The sequence below is a fragment of the Cyrtonyx montezumae genome, unplaced genomic scaffold (assembly GCF_038088225.1).
Source record: "Cyrtonyx montezumae isolate F1298 unplaced genomic scaffold, pur_monq_1.0 scaffold_16, whole genome shotgun sequence".
NCBI lineage: Eukaryota > Metazoa > Chordata > Aves > Galliformes > Odontophoridae > Cyrtonyx > Cyrtonyx montezumae.
Window position 1 is genome coordinate 11,700,797 of NW_027071892.1, and position 25,726 is coordinate 11,726,522.

The window sequence follows — 25,726 nt, forward strand, 5'->3', positions numbered from 1 at the left end:
TACACCTCATTTGTAAAAACAAAAAAAAAAACATGTTAGCAACACTCTTATTGAACCAGTGCACGTAAGGAATATACTCCTAAGAACTCCTACACTTGAAGGAAGCATTAGTGCTTGCCTTAATATTCCAATCAGAAGAGCATTAGCAACACACCTTTCCTTTTGAGTTCCTTTGCAGGCATTGCATGGGCAAAGCCACCTTCGTTACTTGTCTCACCTTGCTGAGCTGATAGTTCCACAGCCAAAGGGACAAGACAGAAGGTGGTAAAGCCACCCAATTGCCAGCCTTGTTGACAGCCAACACCCCTGAACACATAGTAGGCAGGCAGCCAACCCAAGGGTCAGCATCTTATGCAAGCCATGAAATAATTCAAAAGAAGATCAATAAATACCTAGCAGTTGGCATATCTCCCACACCAAGAGCTGACAACCGTTTGGGCTACACCTCAAACTGAATATGAAAAGCAAAACCATTTCTGGTCTACCCATCAGGTGGAAGCCAAATTTGCATTGCCTGTCTCATCCTTTTCTCCTCCCACACGCTCTGGAGTTGGAGCATTTCAGAGTCCATGGTTCTTATGCCCTGGAGAGAGGAAAGGCCTTCAGTTGCTCAAGAGCAATTCTTCCAGCAAGTGCCCGAACTGGCTCTGCAGGCAGTCCAGCCATGCTCACTGGTGGCTTCTGTATGTGGCCTTAAGGGAGACGGAGGATTAAACCAGTTTGCGTGGGAAGACTTCCCAAGTCTCTCTTCAAAGTGTCAGGAAGCAGAAAAAAGGGCCTTAGCTACAACAGCATTATTTCAGGGCAGGAGAGGGATGCCTTTTCCCACTGCGCCTATGGCACTCTGGAGAGCTACTTTGTCTCTTCATTCTGTTCTAGGAGACGGAGTGGATTTTCACCTGCACATGGAAAGATACAGACTTACACATCATTTCGAGAGTGTTCTTGTAAGTGATACTGTGCTTCCTTCCATTTATCCTCCTATTCTAATCACCCAGCATGTATAACAACCTAAGGCTGTCCATCTTCTCTCCCTCTGCTAAGGTAGAATTCCCAGTTCATTTCTGCTTTATCTCTCCCCAGCTGTCAACATGTCATCAGGCAACAGGAAAATTACCTCCCCGTATGCCAGAAGGAGGGAGAAAAACACCAAAACAAATTGGAGCCCACACATACACAGCAAGTGACAGCCCAAGAAATTAAGCTCCTTTTTGAATTGCTAAAAATAGACTGGGTAGGGAGAGAAGGGGCTATCAATCAAATCTTACTTAGAGTTGCTGAATATTCAAAGAACAGGCTTCTAACAGAGTGCTCTCCCAAGATTACTTGAAATTTTCATGATAAAAAATGCACGAGGACGAGAAGGAAGGAGAAGAACAAGGAGCAAAATACACCAGACAGAAGTGGATACAGAGTATTAATTAGGCCATTAAGACCCTTAAATGTTTTACTGTCCAATAAAATATGCATTTCATAAAAATTAAGGGTCATGCAAAAGTAATGCACGCATGCATTTCACTGAGCTGCTCTACAGGAACCGAAGATGTAAATCACCAGCAGAAAACACTCACAGACAAGAAGTGAGCAGACATTAGTCAACTGCATCTGCATTAAGGAAACAAAGACTATATTGCTGGAAAGAAATTGTCACTCCTCTACCCACGGGAGACTGGTGCTGCACCTAATCACAAGCAGTCTGCAGGACACTGTAGTGGGGAGACATACAAATACCTGAAAAAAGCTATCCTGTGATAAATACTGGATTGTTCAGTGGAGTGAACAAATGCATTTAGACTATACAGTAATTTGCACTCACAATTAGTCAATTAACCAAATAATCTGGAAGTACGTTAAGATGTCCTTTCACATCACACATTTAAAAGACAGCACTGTTTCAGCCTCTTCACATTACAGATAGGCACAAAATATCCCTCAAAACAATCCTTACTTCTCCAGACCCCCAGCTCCCCTGTTTCTCAGGGTAGATCTGCACACCGCTGCACCAGAGCCTTAACACCTGACCTAAGTCTCCACTCTTAGTGGAAAACCATTCCCACCTTGTCCATCACTATCAGGCTGCATAACCCCCCCCCCCCCTCACACTCCTCCTGTTTATCAGCTCCCTTTAGGTACTGGAATACCACAGTGAAGCTTCCCTGGAGCCTTCTCATCCCCAGGCTGAACAGCCCCAGCACTCAGCCTGTCCCCATTGCAGAGGTGCTCTGAGCATCCCTGTGCCCTCCTCCACACCTGCTCCACCAGCTCCATGTCCTTGTGCTGGGTGGGGTCCCACAGTGGCTCTGTGGGCACCCAACCACCCCCACCCCCTTTTCCCCCAGTGGCAGAGCACAGCTCCCCAGAGCACACCGACACTCGGGCTGCAGGAACTTCAGGCCGCGGCAGACAGGGGCCGGTCACAAGCCTTTATTTGTGCGGCATAAGCGGTGAATTCAAGTAGCTTCCTGTTCTTTACCAACATCCTGTTGCCACATCTACTCCTCCAGGAAACTGCAACACCAAGCAAGAGAATTTGGCATCCCACAGAACAGCCCCGATGACAAATGGCAATCGCAGCAGTTGCTAAGAGCTCGCTTGCAAAGAAAACCACCACATCAATCCCATCATCATTCACAGGCTCAGTTACTCTGTAGAGGACCGCATGGCCCGTTTTCTGAAAGAAAACAAAATAAATGTTCTTTTGATCACAATGCACATGATTTGTTACCTCAAGTCAAAACCGGAACTCCGCAGCGAGGATGTTCGCACCAAAATAACCGAGATGTGAATTACTACACATCTCATGATTTTTTTTCTTCAGTTTCTGTAAAAGCAAAACCTCTCAGACTCATTCATCCCCTGGAGTTCTATATACAGCCACAGCGCTCACTGGAAGAATCCCGCAGTCAGCTGAGCGTGCATGTCATGACCAAGAGGCTGTTAGCACAATGTTCCCCCAGCACAATGTGAATCCACATTGAAGCCTTCAGAGCTGAGGCTCTGCACACGAATGCACGAGGCAAGTGTGGCACGTTCTGCTTAGATCCATCTTTTCATAGTCAACACATCAGTTCAGCCGAACTGAGCCTGGTTTGAAGGAATGCATAAGGGAGCTTTGCATAGTGCTGGTTTATATTCACAGCCTGACTTACAGCACTGCTATTTTTGAATCAACAAATCGAGCGCTGGTTCCATGTAATGAGAAACTTTCCTTAAACATTTAACATAAGCCACGACAAATTGAGTTGCGTAGCTAAGAGTTATTGCTTGACATAAATTCCGTAATTAAAATAAAGTAAGCCTTTATTGCAGTCTTGCTGTGCAACCAAAAACCCGTTTAGTTCTTTGAAATCAGAGCATGAAAAAACGTAAGATAAAGAACAGAGATAGCAAACCTTTCAAGAGTTCCTAGCAGGAGTAAAACCACCATCCACCACAGCAGCAGCACTGCAAACGATGCATTCCCAACAAAGAACCAACACCATGCTGCAAACACAGATTATGCAATGTTTAAGAAGTAGAACTACACAAAGGGTTCTCGGAGTGCTTCAGAAACAACGGGTGCTGTGCTGGGGGTTATGTGGTCAGAGCACTTCCTTGGGGTGCGGACAAGGGGCACGGAGCTGCAGGGTGCATGCTGTGACAGCATCGGCCTCACCACAAGAATGGGGGCTGAGCAGCTCGTGAGGTCATCAGACACTGCATACATCACCACTTTCCTGGAGTATGGCAGATTTACATTAAGCAGTGCCCTGAGTTACAGTCCAGCACTGCTGGAAGGGAACGGAGCAGCACTGAGTTCAGCTCTCTGCTCCTGCTGGGGACAGACCCCAATGGCAGCGACAGCCACACTGCCCCAGTGCGACATGAGCTGTGCACCACCACAGAGATTAACACACGCGTAGGATTTCTCCAGATCAGCACCCTCAGATGTGCTCTCTGAGCACTGGACTATTTATTTATACCAAGTTTTTGTACCTAGGAAAATCCCATTATAAGTAAAGCAGCTTGTTCATAACAAAATGTCACATGCACATTACGTTGCCAGTTTATAATGGGGCCTATACACAGTTATTTTTTTTACATTAATTTTTATTTCAACTCCACATAGCCATGCATCTCCTTCCCATGCATTTTACACTCCAAGAACTACTCCACTCATTTCTTCCATCTCTTAAATTCCAAGAAGAACTTTGGGCTTAAGAACTTCTTTACGCTTATAAATCTCACACTGAAAATATCAATTTACGCTGAGAAACAGAAAGTTTCAGCTCCATTAATGGTTCCACTGCAAAGCCACAGAACAGGCACAAAGGCCACAAGCAAATATTCCATGAAATATTCACAGGCAAGCACCATTTTCCAGCCATTGAGCCCCCAGTTCAGAAAGCTCAAGTGCCATTATCAGGCTACGCTCAATCAACATTTGCAGTTTTTAGTCAATAGGACTTTTGTACTTAGGAGCAGTTGAAAACCTGACCCATAGCTGCTTAAAATTCAGGTTAGCCAGCTCAGCTTCCAGCTTCTGTCTCAGATCCCTCAACTTCTAGGGGCGGAAAATACTTAGGTTCCTTACTGGAAGTCTCCAGCTTGTTACTGTTACTTCTAAAAACAGAGTTCAGTCTGAAGATTTCAAAGAAAAGATTAAAAATCCTGTGTTGAGCTGACGCTGTAAACACTTGATTATATGGTAGGTCTGAAGCAATTATAGTCTTAAATAGGAACAATTACTTGGGGTAATGACTCCCGTGGTATCTTCAGGTTTAACTTGTATCAGTAGTTTAAAAAAGACCACAGCACACCGTACCAATAGCCCGCATGTGTCTAATATGAGTCGAGATATTTCTCCCCAGATTTCCACTAGCATAGCTAAGAAGAGCTTCTAGCAATCTTTAATTTTATTTAAGCACTTAATGTAAGTGCTTCCATGATTTCATCTTGATTTATCTGAACGCTTGCTGCAGTGCGACTCTCACGTTAATTAAACAGATTAAGGGGCACTCGGCTGCACTGCGGCCCTCTGCTCTTCCACCCACTTTGTTTCTAACTGTCATTAACCTCTAGGAAATGCCCTCCTTGTTGGTCATTACTGCTTAATTATACTCCACAGTTATGTCATCACATCTGTGAAATACAATCTTCCATAACACAGCTGCGAAATGCGATCCACCCGCCCAGCAGTGAGATCCTGCTCATAGCAGGTGAGCACACGATGGAGATGGAGGAAGCGGTGCAGAGCTCCTCTCCAAGGCCCTTGGTTCAGAACGGGGAATCTTCAGAATGAAATGGCTCCAACTCATCCTATTTCTCCCGTCCCCGCCTCTCTCAGCAACGCCTTCTGTAAATTTTAGGGATATTTGCTTCCAAACTCAGAAGAGGGTTTACAACACACAAGTTTTGTTAAGAGTGGAATGAGTGGAAACCTCCGAAGTAGAACGGACGAATCCAGGATTTACGTTTTAACAAGTAGCACGAATTACATCTGAAAGATGCTTTTTTTCCTGGAACTCTCTGCTTCCACTCATGATCTCATGATGCACAACCACTCCTTCGCTTGTAACAGCGGAGCACAGCAGCGGCCGCGCTAACACAAAGGAAGTGGGACTTGGCAGATTTTTTGCTATCCTTTATAAACAACAGATAGCAAAAAGAAAGGGGATGGCTATTCAAATGAGCAGCTCTAAGAGATCAGCAGCAAGTGCTCCCACATCACAAGGGCCTCCATTGAAATCACTGAATGGAGTGGCCATTAATTTCTAAAATTGAATACGAACCGTACATTCCACCGACAGATAGAGACGGTGTGGCTGTACCAAACAGGGCTGTAATGTTACCACAAAATAACACTCAGAAAAAAGTACAGCTGGAATTATAAAGTCAGTGCATTAACATTTATTTCTGCTCTTCCCCCTCCTCCCCCCCCCCCCCCTCATATTTTGGCAATATTAGCTGGCTAGCAACAAGCACACAGACAGCTCTGCAGAAAATAAATGGCACTGAGCAGCACTTTGCTAACTCGGTGGGAGTGTGAGGGGCTCAGGGTGCAGCAGGGACAGAGCTGGCTGATGTTCCACACTTGGGGACAGAAGCAAACAGAGTGGTTTGAAGCCTCACTCAATCCTGGTCCAGATTCAAACCCTTGCCTAGCCAGGGGGAGGTGAGAAGTTGTTTACCTGCCTGAAGTAAGGGGGCAAATTCCTTTAGACTGGTGCAAAACGCTTTTCTGCTCCAGAACTCAGAAAGGGAGGGGCACACTGAGTTCTTTTACGTAGCTCAAACAGTGGCCAAGCGAAGAGGATGCCTTACTGTGCAGAGTTCATAACTGCATTAAATGCTTCCCTGTAAAGCAAAGAAGAAAAATTGCTAATCCCACTCCAAAAGTCAAGAGCAAATGGAAGGGGGGGGGATATACAGGCAACCAACTCCCTGCTTGAGAGGGAGCACAATGCTTATCATTAACCAAGTGAAGAAACAGAACGACAGGGAGGGGAGAGCTTGCACAAATAAACCCAGAACCAGAGGGAGCGACGCAACAGAGCTGGCCTGGGCTTTGGGTGGTCTTGTTTTACAAAGCAAGATTAATTAAACAGACACTGAAGGACATCTCTTTCAGAAAATGAAACACGTTACAAACCAAAATGCCTCGGAGAGCGAGCAGCTAGGGAGTTATAACCAAATTACTAAGTACAAAATGAAGCAGCCTGCAGAGGAAATGAGTAATTAAAAAACCCTCCCCTGAGCAACAGGCTGGCAAGAGAGGGATAACTGCAGGACCCTTGTGCTAGAGGTGAGCGGTACCAGAGCCAAGTGCTGCTGGATGGAAACAGATGTTTCATACAAACAGCCAACAGCATCATGGAACAGAATAAAACATCACCTCTGCCCTTACGGAGTGCATCAGCCACAGCCTGTCCAGCACAGCCCAAAGGATGCACGCAGGAATTACATCACCCACTGCCACCACACTGCCACCTCCGGGGCAAAGCTCTGCAGTAGTTGGACAGTGCTCAGCAACCATAAACAATATTTTCAGAGGAAGAACTAGATGAATGGCAACCTCATCGCTCTTTCTGGGCCTTCCCCAAACAAGAAAGCTTATTTAAAATAGGAAGATGTCTCTGCAGCCTTCTCCGCTTTCTAAGCAGAGCAAAGGTACACAGGGCACTGCTCTCCACGGGTTCTGAAGGGCAGCACCATCTCCACTCCATAGAGACTCAACACACAGTTTGTCAAGCCTCAAACACGCACTCAGGCAAAAGCGGTTCCCCCAACTTTTTCCACTAAAACTTTTCCAGGGAAGACAAACCCCGGGCGTAGCCTTCCCTCATTCATTTTCTGGGAATCCCTGAAGGATTGGACAGTTGGACTCCAGCTGGACACCTGCCTGTTGGCAGCAACATGCAGGAGAAGCACCACAGAGGAGGAGCGCCCGACAGCGAGGGGCTCACGTTTCTCGTGGTCCAAGCAGGCGGTGAGCCAGCCCTGATAACACCCTCTGTTATGACCACAAGTAGCTGGAAGGTGACACCCCCTGTGGACGCTGAGACGGATCTGCAGCTGTCCTCGGCAGGAGGACCACCACCTCCAGCACGCACAGCCAGCCTTCCACCATCACCCTCCTCCGCGCCAAGCATCCAACACCTCCTCCACTAGCTGGGGAAGGCCTCGAGGGCCCAACCTCAATCGCAGCCCCTCAGAGGGGAGAGCCACCATCACTCCCGGTGCGGAGGAGGCTCTCTCTGCCCCTCTCAGCTTTGCACGGGCCCGACGGCAGTCTCGCACCGTCCCACTCCAGCCCTCCCCCGGCTCACCGCAGCCCTCTGCCGCCCCCCCCAGCCCAGCCCGACCCGCACCGGCGGCACTCACTGCGGCGGGAGCTGCAGGGCCGGGCCGCCGCGGCGCTGGAAGGCGCCGTCCACGAACACTCCGTTCTTGCCGAGGCAGCGCAGGTAGAAGTGCGGCTCCTGGAAGCTGAGCTGCAGGTGCCGCCGGGAGATGAAGCTGGAGTGGCCCATGTTGACGTCCACCGAACCCTGCGACGAGTTGCGGCCTATGGTGACGGCCGGCTGCCGCATGAGGAACTCGAACTCGCGGCCCTGCAGCCGGGCCAGCACCGGACCGGGGCCGGGCGGAGCGGCCGGGGGCGGCGGCCCGGGAGGGGGCGCGGCGGCGGGGCTGCAGGGCGCCGAGCGCAGCGCCAGCAGAGCCCGCGCCCCGCTGCTGTCCTCCCCGACTTCGGCCATGTTCCCAGGCAGGGAGCGAGCCAGCGTGCCGGCCTCCGGGGCGGAGCCGGCGGGGCGGGAGGGAGGAAGCACGGGGCGGAGCGGGAGCCGAGCCGAGCCCCGCTGCTTTTCCCCAGCTTCTCCCCCCTTCCTCCCTTAGCCCCGCCGGCCGGGCCGGGCCGGGCGCTGCCGCGATTCATAGCGCGGGGCGGGGGCTCGCCGCGCTGCCGTGGGCGCGGCGCCGCCTGCAGGCACCGAGCGGTCACGGCCGGGCCCGGAGCGCCGTTACTCGGGCAGGTGCCGAGGCCCCGGCGCGAGAGCTTCGTTGAGTCGGTTCCGGGGGCCGGCGTGAAGCTGCTGGCAGCCCCATGTCCCAGGCAGCCCTCCCTGCTCGGAGCCCACCTGGCGTTGCTGCTCTGTGCCCCCGCGTGCACCGAGGCACACACAGATTAAAAGCCAGCCTTTGGACACGTTCTTTAGGGTGAGGGGGTGCACGTGTTTAGCTCGCGTCACGTTATTTCATACTTCCTTATATATGTATTTCCAAATAGTTCTATTATCTATCTAATAAAGATCACGGTTCTTTGCAGCAGCAACGTGTGTAAGGATCGTGTATGCACTACTGGTTACGTTATCCGGATTAAAACCCTACAACTCTTCTGCTCAGCCAGGCCACTGCTGCTATGTAGAATCCCAGACAACGACATGGGTTTGAAAATCTTAAGAGAATGAACAGCCATAATTGCTGATTGCTTTGGCTCTGCAGTCCTTAGCAAGGCTGCTCCAGGGCTGAGAGATGGAGAAAAAAATCCCATAACTGGTCAAAAGTGCAGAGCACGTTTCAGATAGAAGGCTGTAATTTAACGTTCTGGAGTCAGCCTAGGACTGTGAGGTTAACATCTCTGTTCCTGGAACATCTCCCCTGAGCTGTTTAATGACTGCTGAGCTGTTGGGACCTGGGTCAAACATCTCACCTGAGACACCAGCTTCAGTGAGGGCATTCTGTGCCACTACTGATGGAGAGGAAGAAAGACCAACGGCACCCAGCTGAACTCTGACATCGCTCCTATGCAGCAGTGCTTGCTCTCAGCAGGACACAGTGTGGCACAGTAAAAGGCTGTGATCTGCAGAGCAGGAGAGGGAAGAAAGGCATCCTCAGAGGTGCATCAGCAAATGCTCATGGCTGGAAAATGTGGCCATCTGGTAGGTGAAAGCGAGCTCACGCCTTTTATCTGTTTGTACTGGGGTGAGGGAACTGCTCCTTGTGCTTGAAAACGGCCCCAGGTGGCAGGTGTACATGTGTGAGCAGGCAAAGTGAAATGGGTGTTGTGTAGGAAGTGCCCAAAGAAGAGAAAGCAGCACTGGAGGGGTGTGGGGTTTAGCACATGGCTGAGGCTCTTCCAGATCCCAGTGCTGAGCCATGTACCCAGAAGGGCCGGGAAGGATCAGTGCTGGGGTGGGGCATCCCAGGGGATGTCAAAGAGTGCTTCCGTGGTTTCATAGGAAAACAGGCTGTGGAGTTGTACCTACAGGAGGTACCTGCAGCCCAGCCCAGCTTCATATGAAACAGGATCGGGTGGAATAAAGAAACAGGGTTGCTTCTAGCTGCTGGGTTGTGCTCAGCAGCCCGTCCTCCTGCAGGATTAATTCCCTGAGCTCACTGCAGAGCCCCAGAGCTCAGCTCTAATCCACCCACAAACAGCACTGAGGGTCCTGCAGACTGGGAGCTGCTCCGCACTCCTCCGATCATCTAATCCTGCTTAAAGTCAAATCTGCAGTCCCAGTGTAAATGCACTCGGAATTGTTTGAATTAAATTAATCTCATTCTGTATGGTTGGATTGACTTTAAAGTGGTTCATTTTCCTCGGCAGGTTTTAGATGGATGTGTCTGCAGGTGTGGCCAAACTTCCTGACTCTACACGTTGCATACCAAAATATACAGGTGGCTGGGAGCCAGAGAGCTGCAGGGAGCTGGGGGAGAAGCAGTGCTGAGAGCTGGCAGAGCCCTGGGGGCAGAGGGGACAACGTGATCCCTGTGTCACCTCCTCAGTGTGTCCAGAAGTTGGTGCCATGCAAGAATTTGCCATCCTGGCCTTCTCATGTGCTCCAAATATGGGGTGCCTATACCCTGCTTATGTGGCCACCTTGTGCCCAGGCAGAAAGAACCTGCTGGGGCAAAATCTTTCATAGAATCATTGAATTAGAGGATCGTAGAGGTTGGAGAAGAAGTCCAAGGTCATCAAGTCCAATCCCAACCCATCCCACCATGACAGCAAATCACATCCCTCAGTGCCACATCCACACGGTTCTGAAACACCTCCAGAGATGGTGACCTCAATGCCTCCCTGGGCAGCACTGCCACTGCATCACCACTCTTTCAGAGATCTATTTCTCCTAATAGCCAACTTGAACGTCCCCTGATGCAACCATCACCTTGCTCCATTGCCTCTGTGCAATAGAACAGCCTTACCAGAACAGGAGAATAAACACCCAAACAAGCATCTGGGGAAGAGGGCAGGGGGAACAGCAGGAACAAACTCAGCACTGTGCAGAGAACGGTGCAGAACCCGGCTTTCCTTTGTCAAATATTTGTTTGGCAGTGTGTCACCACCGACAGCCCTGGTGCAGCGATATACAGCGGGAATCTGCTCCGTGCTATCTGTCGTAAGCAAATGAAGGTAATGGGTTGTTATGGTCACCCAGATACCACTGCACTAGGCAAACAGGGATCTTGCAAAAACAATGATAAAGGGAGACATTTCTATATTTATCTGGTGGATGGCATCTGCTTAAGAACACTTAATTTCTGGAAGTTAAATGCTGCATTTCTCCAGCCCTTCACATGCCCATTCCCCACTGTTGCAGGCTGAATGCACATTTATGAAGTCCCAGTTCTGCAGAGAATCTACCCGACTTCAGCACCACAGGAAATATACCCCCAAACCGAGCAAAACTGAACAGCAGCTTTGGCAGAGAGGAAGATGTGAGCTGCACTCCAGGCATGAGCCACTCACTGTTTTTACCCAGCAGCTTGATAATGTGCTGCTGCTAACAATGAAAGCCAGCCTAGCCCCGACTTGGGGAAGGAGGAGAGCAATGATGGAAAGAAATTATTCCAAGGAAGAGAGGCTCTGTTGCCTCCATGCAAGCCCAGTCCTGAATTTCTCATCCTGATTGGTTCAGGGTGATGCAGCTTCCACTGGCATAAAGCAGGCATCATTAGCAAGAGGGCAGATGCTTCACACACACACCCAAGGGTGAAATACAAAAGGAGAGCACCGTGTTCCCTCCAGTTCAGCTGAAGGAAACAGCTCCCTGCAACCCTTTCCACTTTCCTTTTCCCTCCCCTCAGCCACACAGCAGGCTTTAAATACTTTCATGCTTTCTGTCCAAGCTGATGTGAAGCAGATGGAGGGTGAGCAGCGTGCCTGTAGCTGCAGGGATGCTGTCCCTGCACACCTGCATGCGGGGCAGCCTCACTCCTTCCTCCAGTGGAGTGGGTTTGAATTCCCCTTTTGTGCTTCGGGGAAATCACAGGCTGTGACATGGGAGCAAAGAGATTTGCTCTTACACTCCTCTGTTAGGATTTTCTTTTTAACTGAGCTGATGAAAGGTGTAAAAATAAATAAATAAATACAAATCTGGGCTGTGGGTTTTGTTCGGAAACACATTCAGGTGCATGAGGGCACCTGTGCCATGTGAGAGCACAGTCCTCTGCCCCAGTCCCATTTGTACCTGTTTTCCCAGTCCTGTCGAACAACCTGTGCTGCTGACCCTGATCTGTGCTCCTTTCCAGCAGTATCCCTCTGCCCTGACCTGAGACAGCCCAGACACAGCAGCACGGATCCAACCCACCGCCCGGGGCCAGTGGGAGAAACAGAACCATACAGGCTGATAAGAAAGGTCTGGCAGTGGAGAAAGTGATACATCGATCTGGGGATTCTTTGTTTTCCTGCACTGCTTTCAACCAGCAGAAGGCTGAAGCAAACAACATGGGTGATTCAGGAATATGATGGAAGCACTCACAGTCCCCAAAGCTCCCGGGGATGCCAAACATCATTTTTCCTAGCGCTGATGGGCTGCTGTGCTGGGGTGGTCCTGGTGCTGGGAGATGGGGCTCATTGGGATGCTACATCTTTCTGTCATAATGACTAGTTTTGCATTTCTCATCAGCTGTGCTCCTGTTTACTAAAAGCTCCAGCATGCTGCAAATGTTTCCATCACAGTTTATTTCAGTTTGATTTTTTTTTTCCTTCAAATCACACATATCAGGACTGTATTTTCACAGCAAATTCTCAGAAATACAATAAAGACCCGGGAACATCTGATGCCCAGACTCTGCCTTTCCCTAAGACGTTATGTGATCTGCTCATTTCCAATGCAGATCTGCTGTCACTGCTCTCGAATCCGTGCCAGGCAGTGCCTGATGTACGAGCGCCCGTTTTGGAAAGCCTTGAACAAGACCATTTGTTGTCGAGATAATTTTACAAAACCAATACCATTTCATGGGCTGCACTTAAAATAATTCATAAACTTTACACTGTGATGTGCGATTCAAGCTTTAAACCCACTCAGCTAACTTTCTTTCGATTTGGCTCGCGATTCGGGCCTCACTGAGATATATGACACATGCCAGGTCTGAATTATTTGCCATAGTCCTTTCTGAACGATCCCATTTTCTCACTTCCTGTCGATATGAACAGAGAGAAAAACACAAAACACACAATCTTTTCAACAGCTCAAAACAATGGAACCAATAAATGTAAAATCTGATATCAAACATGACGCTGCTCAGACTGAAAGGATATGGTTTTGGACTTTTATGAGCATCCTTAGCCTATGCTGCCTGTCTGCAGCTGGAATGAGGTCTGTGCGGTGTCCAGAGGGCTGGGAGCAGCTGATCTGAAATCTCTTACTTTACAACCTGCCTGAGAAGCTGGATAGCTGGTAAAGCTGCAGTTTGCCCCGTGTGATTACATAAGCTTTAAGCAGAAAACCCACAGCCTGGAAGCTGGCTGTCCCAAATACAGCAATCCCAGCTGATCCCAGCTGCCTCCTTCTCTCCAGGCACAAACCCACGCAGAGGGTCAGGGTGATGTGGAATAAGCTCTGTGTGGGGAGCACCTGCCCCAGCAGCCCCCACCCTGCATCTTCCCATGCTGGTGTCAGCTCCATCGAGGTCTTCTTTAGCAAATCCCCCTTCCAGCAATACGTAACCTCTTTTTATCAGCTCTCTCTTTTGCAATTTAATTTAATCGCTCATCACCCCACTGGTGAAATGCTGTCCTTCAAAAGGAAAAGAGCAGCACTGGGCGAAGCCATGCTGGAAGGAAAGGAAAGGCTCTGGATTCAGCTGCTCTCACCTAGGCTGCGGCCGTGAGCACCTCAGGTTGGGTTAAAGCACAGAAGGGATGAGGGCATCCAATAGGGAGCAGGGATGAGGGCAGAGGTGCAGTGTGCAGGGCCCAGCATGGTGCTGGGTAAAGTTGGAAGTGCTCTGGTCCAGCAGCTGCACTGCATCCCAAAGAAACTCAAAGTCACCATGACCTGTCCTTGGGCTGTCTCTTTATGGGTTATCCTTGGAGGAGGGACAAGCAAAGGCACCTGTAAAACACTTTTGCTTTCTATGGGCCCTGAGCATCCTTTGGGATCACTGGAGCATCTCAGCAGGGAGCAGATGCTGGGAAGAACCTGATGGACATATCCTGCTCCTTCACAGAGACCTCCACTGAGCAAACCTGGCCTTCAATTACTTCCCAGCACCAACCCCACTCCCCAGTAAAATCCTGCATTACGTTCCTTCGTTTCCCCATTCCACTCTGCCCTTCCCAGCCGGCTGCGTTAGCAGGGTCTGTCTGTGCAATGAGGGCATTTGCTCCAAGTGCTGGAGAGCATGAGATTTACAATCACCGTGCGTCACTCTGAGGGCACACTGTCAACTTTAGAAAAACATCTGCTATAAACAGTTTTACTTACTCACATTACTAATAATACCTTACAGTATTAAAAGTGAAAGGATTTTAAAAATCCAATTTACTTGTCCTTCATCTCAGGCAGTGAAAAAAATCAATGAAATAGTTTTCAAGTTTGTCTAGAGTAATTTTCACTTACCAGTACCCTCATGCTAATATGCTTGCTTTACAGGCAGGAGGGGACATGTTTGTTTGCACCCTGGAAATTGAGAGCAAAAAATAAACCACTCCAAAAACAGGGTTGGGGGGAGGGGGGAATAAATGAGAAGGCACGAAAACATTTCTATTGATTTTTGTTTTGTTATAAATACATGTTCTGCAGAAATGAAAGAGTTGGTGAAAGGAACCGAAGGTCATTCTTCATCAACAAAATAATAATCATGTAAGACTTTAATGACTGAATCTAATTCAGTTTACGTTAGCGAGAGATTGCTGTTATGGAGTAATCGGTGATAAAATTAAAGGTGCTATTTTTCTTTTTAAGGCCAGGATTAAAAGAAAAAGAACGACGCCAGTAAAGGTAATCATTATGGGATGGTTGTGCCTCAGACAAAGTTTGTGTTAAACAAGCTGAAAGATGAAAGTAGGAACTCTGAGAAAAGGAACCCAACCCCAGGGGCTCATTTATTCCCAGGTAACACGTTTGACTGGCGCTAAGGAGGGAGAAAGCAAGGGGCTGTGATCTGACACGGGTTTATGCCCTTTGGTGCCCTTCTCTCAGTGTGACCCAAGGCAGAAGGAGGCATGGGCATCAGCCTTCCTGGAGACTCTGCTGGATGAGCCCTGGCCCCGGTGAGCACAGATGTAAACCCAGCTGGGATGAAGCCCTGGGTCTTCAGCCCCCCGTGCTAAGCCCCAGTCACCACCATGTGGTGTTTAATATTTCCCCCCAGCTCGGCAGAGGTCCATCTGTGTGCCAGCATCTCTGCCTCCTCCATGCTTCTCCTGGAGCTCCTCGCTCAAATTCAGTGTTAGCACAGCGTGCCCCTGGAATAAAGCCTTGTAAAATATTGTTAGGATCACTAGGCAACCGGGAGGCACGATGGGATGGGGGAGCAGCACGCGGACCGTTCTCTTTGTCTCTCCGTGCCAGCAACGCTTTGTCTTTGATTTGCTTTTGGAAGAAGGTTGAGGCACGCTGCTGCCGTGCACATCTGCTCTAACCTCAGGTTAATCAGCTGCATGAGAAATGCACCTAGCCACAGCTTTTCTACAGCAATAAAAGAGAAATGAAGTTTTTACGATCATGAAATTACCCGTATTCCAGCTGCTTGCATCTTCCAAGGGCTCCTCGCACAAGGAGAGGCCACGCTCAGTAGGACCAGGCTTTGTGTGGCCTCAGCCCCTCTGCATGCTGCAGCAGTGCTTGCTGCCGCCCGGCTCGGGCAGAAGGGAAACAAATAAACACACACGATTTATTGGCAGGGTCTAACAGCAGTAATTGGCTATTTACAGACACATACATGGGGACATAAAGAAAATTGAACTTGGCTTGCAAGAACAAGAAGAGGAATTACTGTAGGTGTAAACAGGTGAAGTTTACTGCTAATTTCGTTAGCTAAAATGATAAAGTGCTGCTGGTTCACCTCCTCCTGTCTTCTCTGCTTTGCTCCCCTGCAGCCCAGACGCCGGCCTTGCAGCTATGCCAAGTGTGAGTGCTGTTTCCCAGTGCTCGATTTAGCACTGCAATTCCTGTTACAACAGCCACGCTGCTGAGCACATCGGTCTGCACAGAGCTCGTCTGGGCTGTCTGCTCTCACCAAATCATTTCCAGATGCTACGGATGGCTTTCCTTCCATCTCTGAGCTCTTGGGTGGCTGAAATCCATCATGTGGGCACCTGCAAAAGCTGTCCTGCTCTTTTCCTGTACTAACACTGAGCTTCACCTGCCCCACATCCATACCAGGGTACTCACTGATGGAAGATGTCTCGTTAGCACAGATGGGTGTCCCTGATGGGAGAGCTGAGGGCTTTGGTCCATCTCTTTTCAGTGAGAGCATTCCACAAGAGCACAAGGCTCCTACGAGGGCTGCTCCAAAAGTAATGCTTCCTATTTTATTATGTTGGCCCACCACGTCAGAGGCAGATGTTGATGGGACGGCAGTAGAGGTTGAAGCTTCCCACCAATATTCCATAATGTTTTGTTGCTGTGAGATAGACAGCAGCAGAGTGGCAGTCTGATATGGAAGCGCATATGAAGCAAAGGTGTGTCATTGGATTCCTCCATGTGGAAAACCTGACACTCATTGACTTTCATCAATGCTTGCTGAACATCTACAGAGACTGAACAGTGGATGTGAGCACAGTGAGGCAGTGTGTTTCAGCTGTGACAGCAGCGGGTCACCTCCACTGGTCCAGACGCTTATGAGCATGGCAAGCATGCTCTTGTTCATCACTGATGAAAATATAAAAGGTAATGGTGATGTAGAAAACTATTTTTTTGTAGCTGTGAATTTGCTTTATCCAACAGTGTTACTGTGCTCTTTGTACCTACTGTTGTTTACCATGGAAAAAAAATAGGAGTCGTTATTTTTGGAGTGACCTACAAGATATTCCCACGTGATGCCAACAATGCTCAGCTGGATACTCATTTTCCCAAACAGTTATTGAATATGGGGGAGAGGCTGCTGTTGGGATTGGGCATCCTGCTGCTAAGGGCTCCCAGGTTCCTGCCATCTCTATCCTGACATTCCTGGGTTGGTTCTGGAGTGATGTGAAATGAGGCCAGACTTGGGCTGTCCTTGCTCCATCTTGGGAGCTCCTTCTCCATGTGGCATTGGGAAGAGCTGTTCTTTGGCTATTTTAACTCAAAATGGAAGTGTAAGAGGAATGGGAACCTTAAGAAATGATAATTGCAGGCTTGGAGCCGTGCTGGAGTTAACAAAAGGATGTTTAATACAATTCTCAGATTCTATTTTAGGATCCTTTTAACTTTTCAAATCAAAAAAGAAAAAAAAGAAGAAGGAAGGAACAAAAATCTCCATTGCAGTGCAATTTCTTAAACTCGTTCACACCCCAAAGGTGAATTTCTGTGCATGTGAGGAGTTTGAAGAAAATCCACTCGGCTGTTTTGAAGGTTTCAGAGCATGAAAGCAACATCTGCTTTAAAAATCAAAAATAAAAGAAATTCCCTTTGCTCATCAGTTTCAAAATGGGTTTTGGTTTCACGCCTCTGATTAGGTGTATCTTGAGCTGTCCCCTGGAGAAAGCTGGCCGTTCCTATATTGATTTGGAGAGGATGAAAATGCATTGCAAACAAAAAACGGATGAGGGGCAGGGAAAGAGGAAGGCAGGCAGGTGCAATCCAACCTGGGCCCATCCGTGGCTGTGGCTCCCTACATTCCCCATTTAATTAATTGCATGGAGACATCTCGCAGCCTGCTGCCTCCCGTCAGGGTTTGTCGGGTCCCGGTTTGCTTTTGCTGTTTGCTGTGCTCAGCGCTGCGCTATAGATGGCAGTGCAGGATGCAGATTGCACACCCTGCGTGAAGGATGCGGGCCGCACCTGCAGCTCGTCCCGGGGCTTCGTGCAGATCTGTGCAAAATGTGCTGCATTTCTACCTGGTCCTTTACAACAGCACAACTGCGACCCCATGACCGAATCATTGAGGGCAACAGTGAGGAGGAAGCTCTCTGCGAGTCAACTGCTGCTCTAACAGAGCACGCAGACGCTCAGAATCCACGGGCACGACGTTGCAACTTGGGTGTAGTTTGCTTTTCTAAGGGAACACGAAGTTATTTCTCTGTATGTTCCTCAGTGCAAGGTCAAAACGACAAAAACGCCCTGCTTGTACTGGGTTTGTGCTGCAAGCGAAGGCATGCGCCTTCTCAGCATCCCATCTATATATGTATAAAGACAATAAACCTCCCCAGGTTTCACCACCCGCAGCAGATTTTTCCTGTTTTGTTCTCTCTTTGTACAGCTTCCCAGAGTTCTGGGACCGGAAGGGAGCAAAGAAGCAAAATTCATCTCAGTTCTGCAATAGAAAATGCAGTGCTGGCAGGAACGGAGATGCTACCAGAGAGATCATGGTGGGAGTGCAGAATATCATAAACAATTACAGTGAGATACTTCTGAAAAATCCCTCCAGGTACGCAGCTGCAGCTGTTCTGCTTAAACACCTTTAGAAATCTGGCCCCCAGCCCACTGCTTGAGGTGCTAACAGAAGTCAGAGAACAGCAACATGCAGAGGAAGGCAAATTTCCTTTCCATCAGCGAGACAAAGAGAAAAACCCAACTTTTCTCTACAAACAGGGTTGAGAAAATTGCGAGAAGCAAAGGCTGTGATAGTTTGCACCTATGTGCACGGCAGCTGGGAGCTGTCCTTCCCTTTGCTTGTCGCTGGCACTGGGGCCAGCAGCCTCTTTTGTTCCACCTTCAACAATACACTGTCCTGGGCTACGATGTGGAAAAGCTGCGGCACTTTTCTCTCTCGGGATTTTAATGTTATCTTACACATCAAGAGGATTCAAATGACAAGAATGAATGGCAGTAGCCAACCTCACGGCTTGATATTCTGATGAAATGATGCCCTGGCACATCCATCATGCTGTTTTGCTGTCAAGACAGCTCCCGTCTCTGCAAGATGAGTGTGTTTTTCTTTTACGGTGTTTAAAAAAAAAAAAAAAGCAGGAAAAAAAAAAGAGAAGAGGCAAGTGTCTGTCCTCGAGTCTTACTGCTTCACAAATGTAACTTTGGTACAAGGCACAGCTCCAAACAGAGGACATGGATGTGCTCACCTGGGTGGAAGTCACACCCAAGAGCGGGAGCAAAGCACAGAGGGTGAGTACACAGGAGAGCAGCGTGGTGAGGATATTTGCAAACCACAGAGCTGCACGGTGTGGGGATGCAGATGCTGTGCCAGTTGCCTGGGCAACACTCCCTTCTGCAAGGTGCCCCTTTGTCTTTCCCGAGTTTTAACTAAGGTTCCTCACTCTAAAATGCAGATTCTCCAGGCTGTAAATAAGACTCACCTCCTAATCCCTCTCTCCTGATGCTCTTCCCTCCGATCCTTTCAGTACTTGCTACCAGCAGCGCTGCTGGTGGTTATCAAGACATGAAATGGAGAGCAGCTCCATGGGCATTGCTTGCCTGGGGTGAGACAGGGGGTGCCCAGCATTGAGCACCGATCCCATACTGAGGGATCATCACCTCTCCCCTCATTACTGCTCCTACTGAGCACTGGGTTGCTCCATTTTGCTGCCTTCCCTTTGATGCACAGAGCCTGTGGGGAATAAAGCCCAGTGGGAGACTGCTGACGTGGTTTCTTTCCCATTAGCTTCTTGTATGGGCTGAAAATAAAGACAACGAAGAAGAAAATCTAGGGAAAGTACTTCAAGGTGTGAAGAATTCATATGGCAGGGAAATACAAGGAGTGTTATTGGCTCTGTCCCCCTTGGCTCCAGCCTCAATCGTCTCGCCATGCTGTGTGTTTATCCCTCTATTATTACACGTAACAACAGGGAAATGTTAGCGAGTTCCATGCTAAACCAGCCTGTCCCTGCACCCAGCAAGCAAAGCCCACGCTGGCTCCAGCTCACACTGCCTGGCATCTGATTGCAGCCTAGCAGGGCGTTTCAATACCAATAAACTTCTTGTTTCCATGAGAAGAGCTGTTTCAGTGGCATTCTTTATTGTCTTTTTGGAGCATCCCAGGCCCTGTGTAAAATGGTTCATCCATCCCATAAACAGCAGCTTGGCTTCTCCAAGGGTTTTGTATCTGGGGGATGAGGGGTTCAATAGAAAACTCATCTCTTTACACCCCCCATACCCCCAGGCTGGGGACCACAGGCTGTGAAACTGCTAAGGAAAGCTCTGAACCACACAGCATGGAGCGGGAGGGTTCCCAAGCAGAAAAGCAGCCTGAAACCCAGGGATGGTTTCTCCTGCCCAAATCCCTGTCTAACCCACAACATCATTACTTTTTGTGCAAGTGAGCGAGAACAAACCCCAAACCTCTGCAGCCATGCAGAGCCGGCGTGGAATAAGATTAATGGGAGCTACTGGGAGCCTCATCAGTCCTTGTTCAGGGCTCAGAGATCCTGATCGAAACCTGCTGTGACTCACAGTATGTGCTGGCACCGATTTGACCTCACTGGCATAACGAAGGGCAGATCCCATTCTGAGCCACGCTGTACAACCATCGTGATTGCATTACTGCAGCAGGCTGAAAGGGCAGGGCAAACTCTGTGGACCCTACTGCTAGCAGTGTGTCACTGCAGCCATCGCATCCTCAGGGCAGTGTTGTCCCCCTCCTCAGGGTCTGAGCAATGGGAACAACACTGAGTTCCTCATGAGATGGGTGGGAGCATCCTATGTAGGTGTCCATCCTCTCTGCAAGTGCTGCACTCACACTGCTGAGAGTAATTCTGGGATGGAGACATCCTGAGACCCATCGGTCCTGGGGGAAGAAATGTCTGGAGCTATCTGTGTTTCATCTCCTGGGAACTAAGGAGGGGTTTGCCTCTTCCTCAAGGTCCTGCCAAGTGTGGACCTGCCAATAACCACGAGCACAAGGGAACAGAGGCACTCACAGGAGGAGGTCAGTGTCCAAGCCAAAAACCAACATTTTTTCACTCACGTACACGATCCTGGAATAATCAGACATCTCTCAGAATCAGAGAATATCTCAAACTGGAAGAGTCTCACAAGGATCATTGAGTGTACTGAGTCAAAATCATCTTTTTAACGCCTCATCTAGAGGAGGTGATGGTGCTGGGCTACAGGTTGGTTTTTTGTTGTTGTTGTTTGTTTCATTTTCCTTTGGTAATCTTTGAGATTTTCCATAGTCTTTTTTTTTTTTTTGGTGTGTGTGACAAATCCACTCATAAACATAGAGGCAAAGGCTGTTTTCACACCAATGTTTTCCTTCCTCTGATTCTCATACAGCTTTATTTGTGGGTGGGTGATAATGAGAACTCTGCTGCTATTGATTTTTTTTAAGAAACATATGTAACTTGGAAACACTGCAGATATTGCGTGGACTTTGGAACAAGATAAGAAGAAAAGGTAATCACATTTGCAGCCTCTCCAGCTAATTAATCTGGACAGCAAACTCAAGCTGCTGTTTCAGGCCCTGGAACAAACCGAGTGCCTCCTCTGTATGTTCTTATTTTCTGCAGGAATGTATAAATATCTGATGTAAATCAGCCAGACCCCATTGGGATCTCACTTCTGACGCAATATTTTCATAATGGATAGGAGAACTGCGTCTTAGAGACTGACTGCTGCACAGCGAGAAAACAGAAATATTTGCTTGAATTCTTCTAAAATAACAAATGTTCTCCCTTGCTTGGTATAAACTGGAGACGGAATGAGACAGTTAAACAAGTTGTAAGAGCGTGCTGCAGGGGAGGAAGGATAGAAATCAGGAAAGTGACAGGTCCAGCTTCCCGGTGTCTTGGTTTGGGGAGGAATTTTCCTTTCTGGATGTGCTGGTGCTGTCTCCAGCCCCGCTGCCCTCCTCACCTGGGCTCTGTGGGATCAATGGGATTAAATGAGCACAAATGAGCCGGGAGCTGGGCTCCTTCAGTGCTGCAGGAAGGCAGCATGGAAGCTGGCCCTGGTACATCCATCTCCAGCTCTGTATTGAATCTCAGCTGACAGCATCGATAATGATAACAGATATAGCCAAAGCCACTTCGTGTTTCCTTCAGAGGAGGGCAGGGTCCTCCCCCTGTCTCGCAGACAGACTCAGTGATGCATTGTGGGTGTTTGATAAGCCGCACTACCACAGCCCAGAGACACAAAGAAATATGACCCATCCATTAACCCAGTCCCTTACTGGGCCCTCAGCATCATCTCACCCTCAGGAAACCCTCTGGGCTCTGAGCTCACAAGCACTGAAGGCCATCCCAGGCTTCACCTTTCATTTTACCTGAAACTCACCTGACCAGTTACACCTCTGGGATGCTCCACGCTCATCCTGTGAGTCTATTCTCCAGGCAGAGGCTGGACATCAGCCAGCTCCCCGCACACAGAGCAGAGGGCAGAAATGCTGAGGATGTGGTGGCACATGGCTACGTCTGAACCCCAACGCTACCCTGAAGCTCAGTAGCATAAAGTCAAACCCTGTTAAGAACTCATAGAATCATAAAGGTTAGAGAAACCACTAAGGTCAACTAGTCCAACCATCAACTCATCAACACCATACCACTAAACCACATCACTCCATGCAACATCTGTCATTTCCTTGAGCATCTCCAGGGACGGTGACTCCAGCATTTCCCTGGGCAGCCTGTTCTAACACCTCACCACTCTTTCTGAAAATTATTTCCTAGCATCCAAGGTGAAAGGCCTCAAGAAAACCAATAAATGATGCAGGAAAGTTAGAGTAGCTGGACTTCATTACCTTGTTATCCACATGCACGTCCCAGAAATCCCTCCTGATGCTCCCTCCCTGAAGCCAGCTGTGCCATACTACGGGTGAAGGAGCCCCAATGCTCAGAGGTGCTGAGTTTTTTCCCCCTCTCATACCACTCACATAGAGAGTAGCTCAGGGATGTTTAAGAAATCAAGAGAAATGAACCCAAAAAGAAGAGGGCATCCCATGCATTTGGGCAGCTAAGCAAGGAGGGAGTGATCAGGCTGCACAAAGTGGGGAGGGCAGGGGGTTGGCATGCTCTGCTGTCCCCGTGTCTGTGCTGGTGATGGCAAGCTCTCCGGGGCATCATCGGGTTTTACGGCTGGTGCGCATTATTAGTGCTTCACAAGTAAATAATGTCATATTTCATTGTTTATTGCTGAAAATGCACAGTAAAAAGGCTAAAGCCTGAAAAGTGCAGAAAATAATTTATGTGGGAGGAATGAATTTCCCATCATGTCAAACCGCAGCTGGAATTTATCACAGTGCCCTTCAATTTGGGTCTCTGTCCAACGTTGTTAAAGGTCTTTGTCATGCATTTAGGCCCAGAAATTGAAGATGAACAAAGACCCCTGGCAAACCCCATGGTCCACACACAGATGTGCCCTCTGCGCTGAGCTCTGCATTCCAGAAATAGGGCACAGCCTCATTCCTCACATGGGATCTCAGCCTGTAACTGAGGTGGACTACAGCTGTATGGATTTCTGGGCTGTGTTAGGATTGCAGGATGAAGCCATGGGACTTCAGAACAAGGTTTTGAACTCACCATCCCCACCACTGCTTTTTCCTTGAGAACCTGGTGTGCTCCTGGGCACACGGGCAGCACTGTCAACTGGAGGGAATAATTGTGCTCCAGTGGTGCTATTTCTGTCTGTGCCATTTATATAAATACACATTCATATGCATACTGTCAGATTTGCACCTGAACTCCCAGGCCCAGAACCAGCTTCTTTCCCAAACAAACTTCTCTGCAAATTAAAAGAGCAGTGGTTGGAGCCTCAGGCAGCACGAGTGTCCTTGCTGCTTTGCTCCTCCAAGTACCTAGATCTGTGGCTTTGGGGGGTGGAGATCCCTCATCAGTGGAGCATTACTCATCCCTGCATGCGGCCAGGCAGCCTCCTGTCAGTACGTTGGGTTGGCCAAAAGCTGAAGGGACATCTGACAGCACTGAAGACCAAGAAGCTCAAATCGTAGAACCATAGGATTGTTTGAGTTGGAAGAGACTCTTAAAGGTCATCTAGTCCAACAATAAAAGGCCCCTACTTCGGAGGAATGTCATCTCTGAATTTTTGGCACTGGTTGGAAGGTTTATGATGGGACGCCAGCTCTCCCACACCTCTTGTTGCACATTTCCAGGCTCAGTGATTTGAAATACCATCACACCCAATTGTATCTGGTTAAATATTCAACAAAGTAAATAGCTCGGGCAAATCAGGCAGCAAGGGATGTGTTTACACAGACTGTGATCAGAATCTGTGACACTCCTCAGGACTGGTTCACCTGAGTAATTGAACTTACATAAGTGCTGGGGACTCTGGCCTGGGTGCATAAAGCTCAGCCTAATCTAACACAGGTCCTAAAAAGGACTTCCTGCAGAGTGATCCAAACAACAGCCTGTGCTGCTGATACAACTGCAATGTTTGGCTTTCATATGAGGGGGGGTGGCAAAGCAGCATTTTGGAAACACTTATAATTAGGTGAAATGCATCAAAACCCAGCAATTTTTGTTACTACATACAGTCCTTTCCACAACCTTCATACACAACAGCCCTGACACCCACCACTGCAGCACACTGTGAGAGGCTGCATGGCCCATCAGGGAGCAGTGAAGAAGCAAACCCCATGCTCACATGGCAGAGAGGCCAGTGGCCTGTGGTCCAGAAGTTCATTTCGACAGTGTTATTGTTTTCTTTTTGTGCCAAAGCCTTCAGACTCACAATCCTTGCTGACCAGCACAGTCACAACAGTGGTGGAGCTGACCCTGCAGCCCACGCAGGTCACAACACAGGACGCAGCATTGGTGGCAGGGAAAAAGCAAGAAGGCTTTACATTATCCCTGCTTTAGGAACAATTTTATGCAGCTCTTTGCATGACAAAATCTTTATGCAGTGGGTGAACAATTTGTTCTGTTGCTCTTTAAAAGATCCATCACTTTGAATGAGTCACATGCAGTGATTTCACCGGACTTTGTCATCCCAATGCAGAAGACCTCTTGTGCAATGACTTGCACTGACCCTTCTTGCCATGCCTTTGCCAAAATCATGGTGTAACAGAGCAGCTCTCACATGTAGTGCCCCATCAAGGTACCTCCCCTCCATCTACCAGGGCAGAGCGTGATCTCACACCTGATACTGGACGTACATCTCTCCTAGTTCATATTTGCTCAGGTCTATTGTTGCTTACTTCTGGGGCATAACCTTGTAGTTCAGTTCATCACAGGTAAATAGTCACATATGGAGCTAGCAGAGTATTTATTTCTTAACTCATTTCACAAGGTTAAACTCGGAGAACCTCAAACACACATTTGTATTTGATTGGAAGGGAAATGCAGTGCTTAGAGTTAATTAGCTATCCTGATACGGTATAGCTTTTATAGCTATCATTTCTTAGAATGAGAAGGTATATAATGATATATTATAAAGATTATGAGGGAAGACTGATATGTATCAGAGATATTACTTTAACTGAAAAACATCAGAAAAATGTCCTACTTTCTGTGTTGTTCCAAAGCTCAGTATATGGAACGAAACATCCAGGGGAATTAATTACTTTTTTTGTTGAGGTTTCTTGTGAGCTTTTTAAATCCCAAGGAAATCTACGTACAGGAGGGTATCAGTCATCCACACACAGAACTACATAAAGTACCATTAGAGACCCCTCTAAATACATTGATTTTTTATCCAGCAGCAGTGTATCAATATTTTAACCACTGACAACAAGATGTAGCCTTCATTATGAAGCATTTTCCTTTGGGTAGCTAAACCACCACGTATCAGGGAAAATAAATAGGCTACCTCCCCACAGCTTCTGCCTATGCAGGAAGTGAACTCCTCACACTGCTCTGGCAGAAGAATGCTGATAAGAAATTTAATGTATTACTCCCTTCTCCCACCAGCAGCCATCTTATCTAGTCCCACTTTGCATTATCTGAGCTTCGCTTTTTCACCCCCAA

General features: G+C 48.3%; 1 protein-coding gene across 2 annotated transcripts in view; it reads right to left on the bottom strand.

Annotated features, from left to right (window-relative positions):
• FOXK1 (forkhead box K1) overlaps positions 1–8,240 on the bottom strand; it is a 43,454-nt gene extending 35,214 nt beyond the window's left edge. For both annotated transcript variants that reach the window (XM_065732909.1, XM_065732908.1), the window contains exon 1: positions 7,864–8,240. In XM_065732909.1, the coding sequence (XP_065588981.1) occupies positions 7,864–8,240 (377 nt within the window). The remainder of the gene's footprint in view (positions 1–7,863) is intronic.
• Between the last annotated feature and the right edge of the window lie 17,486 nt (positions 8,241–25,726).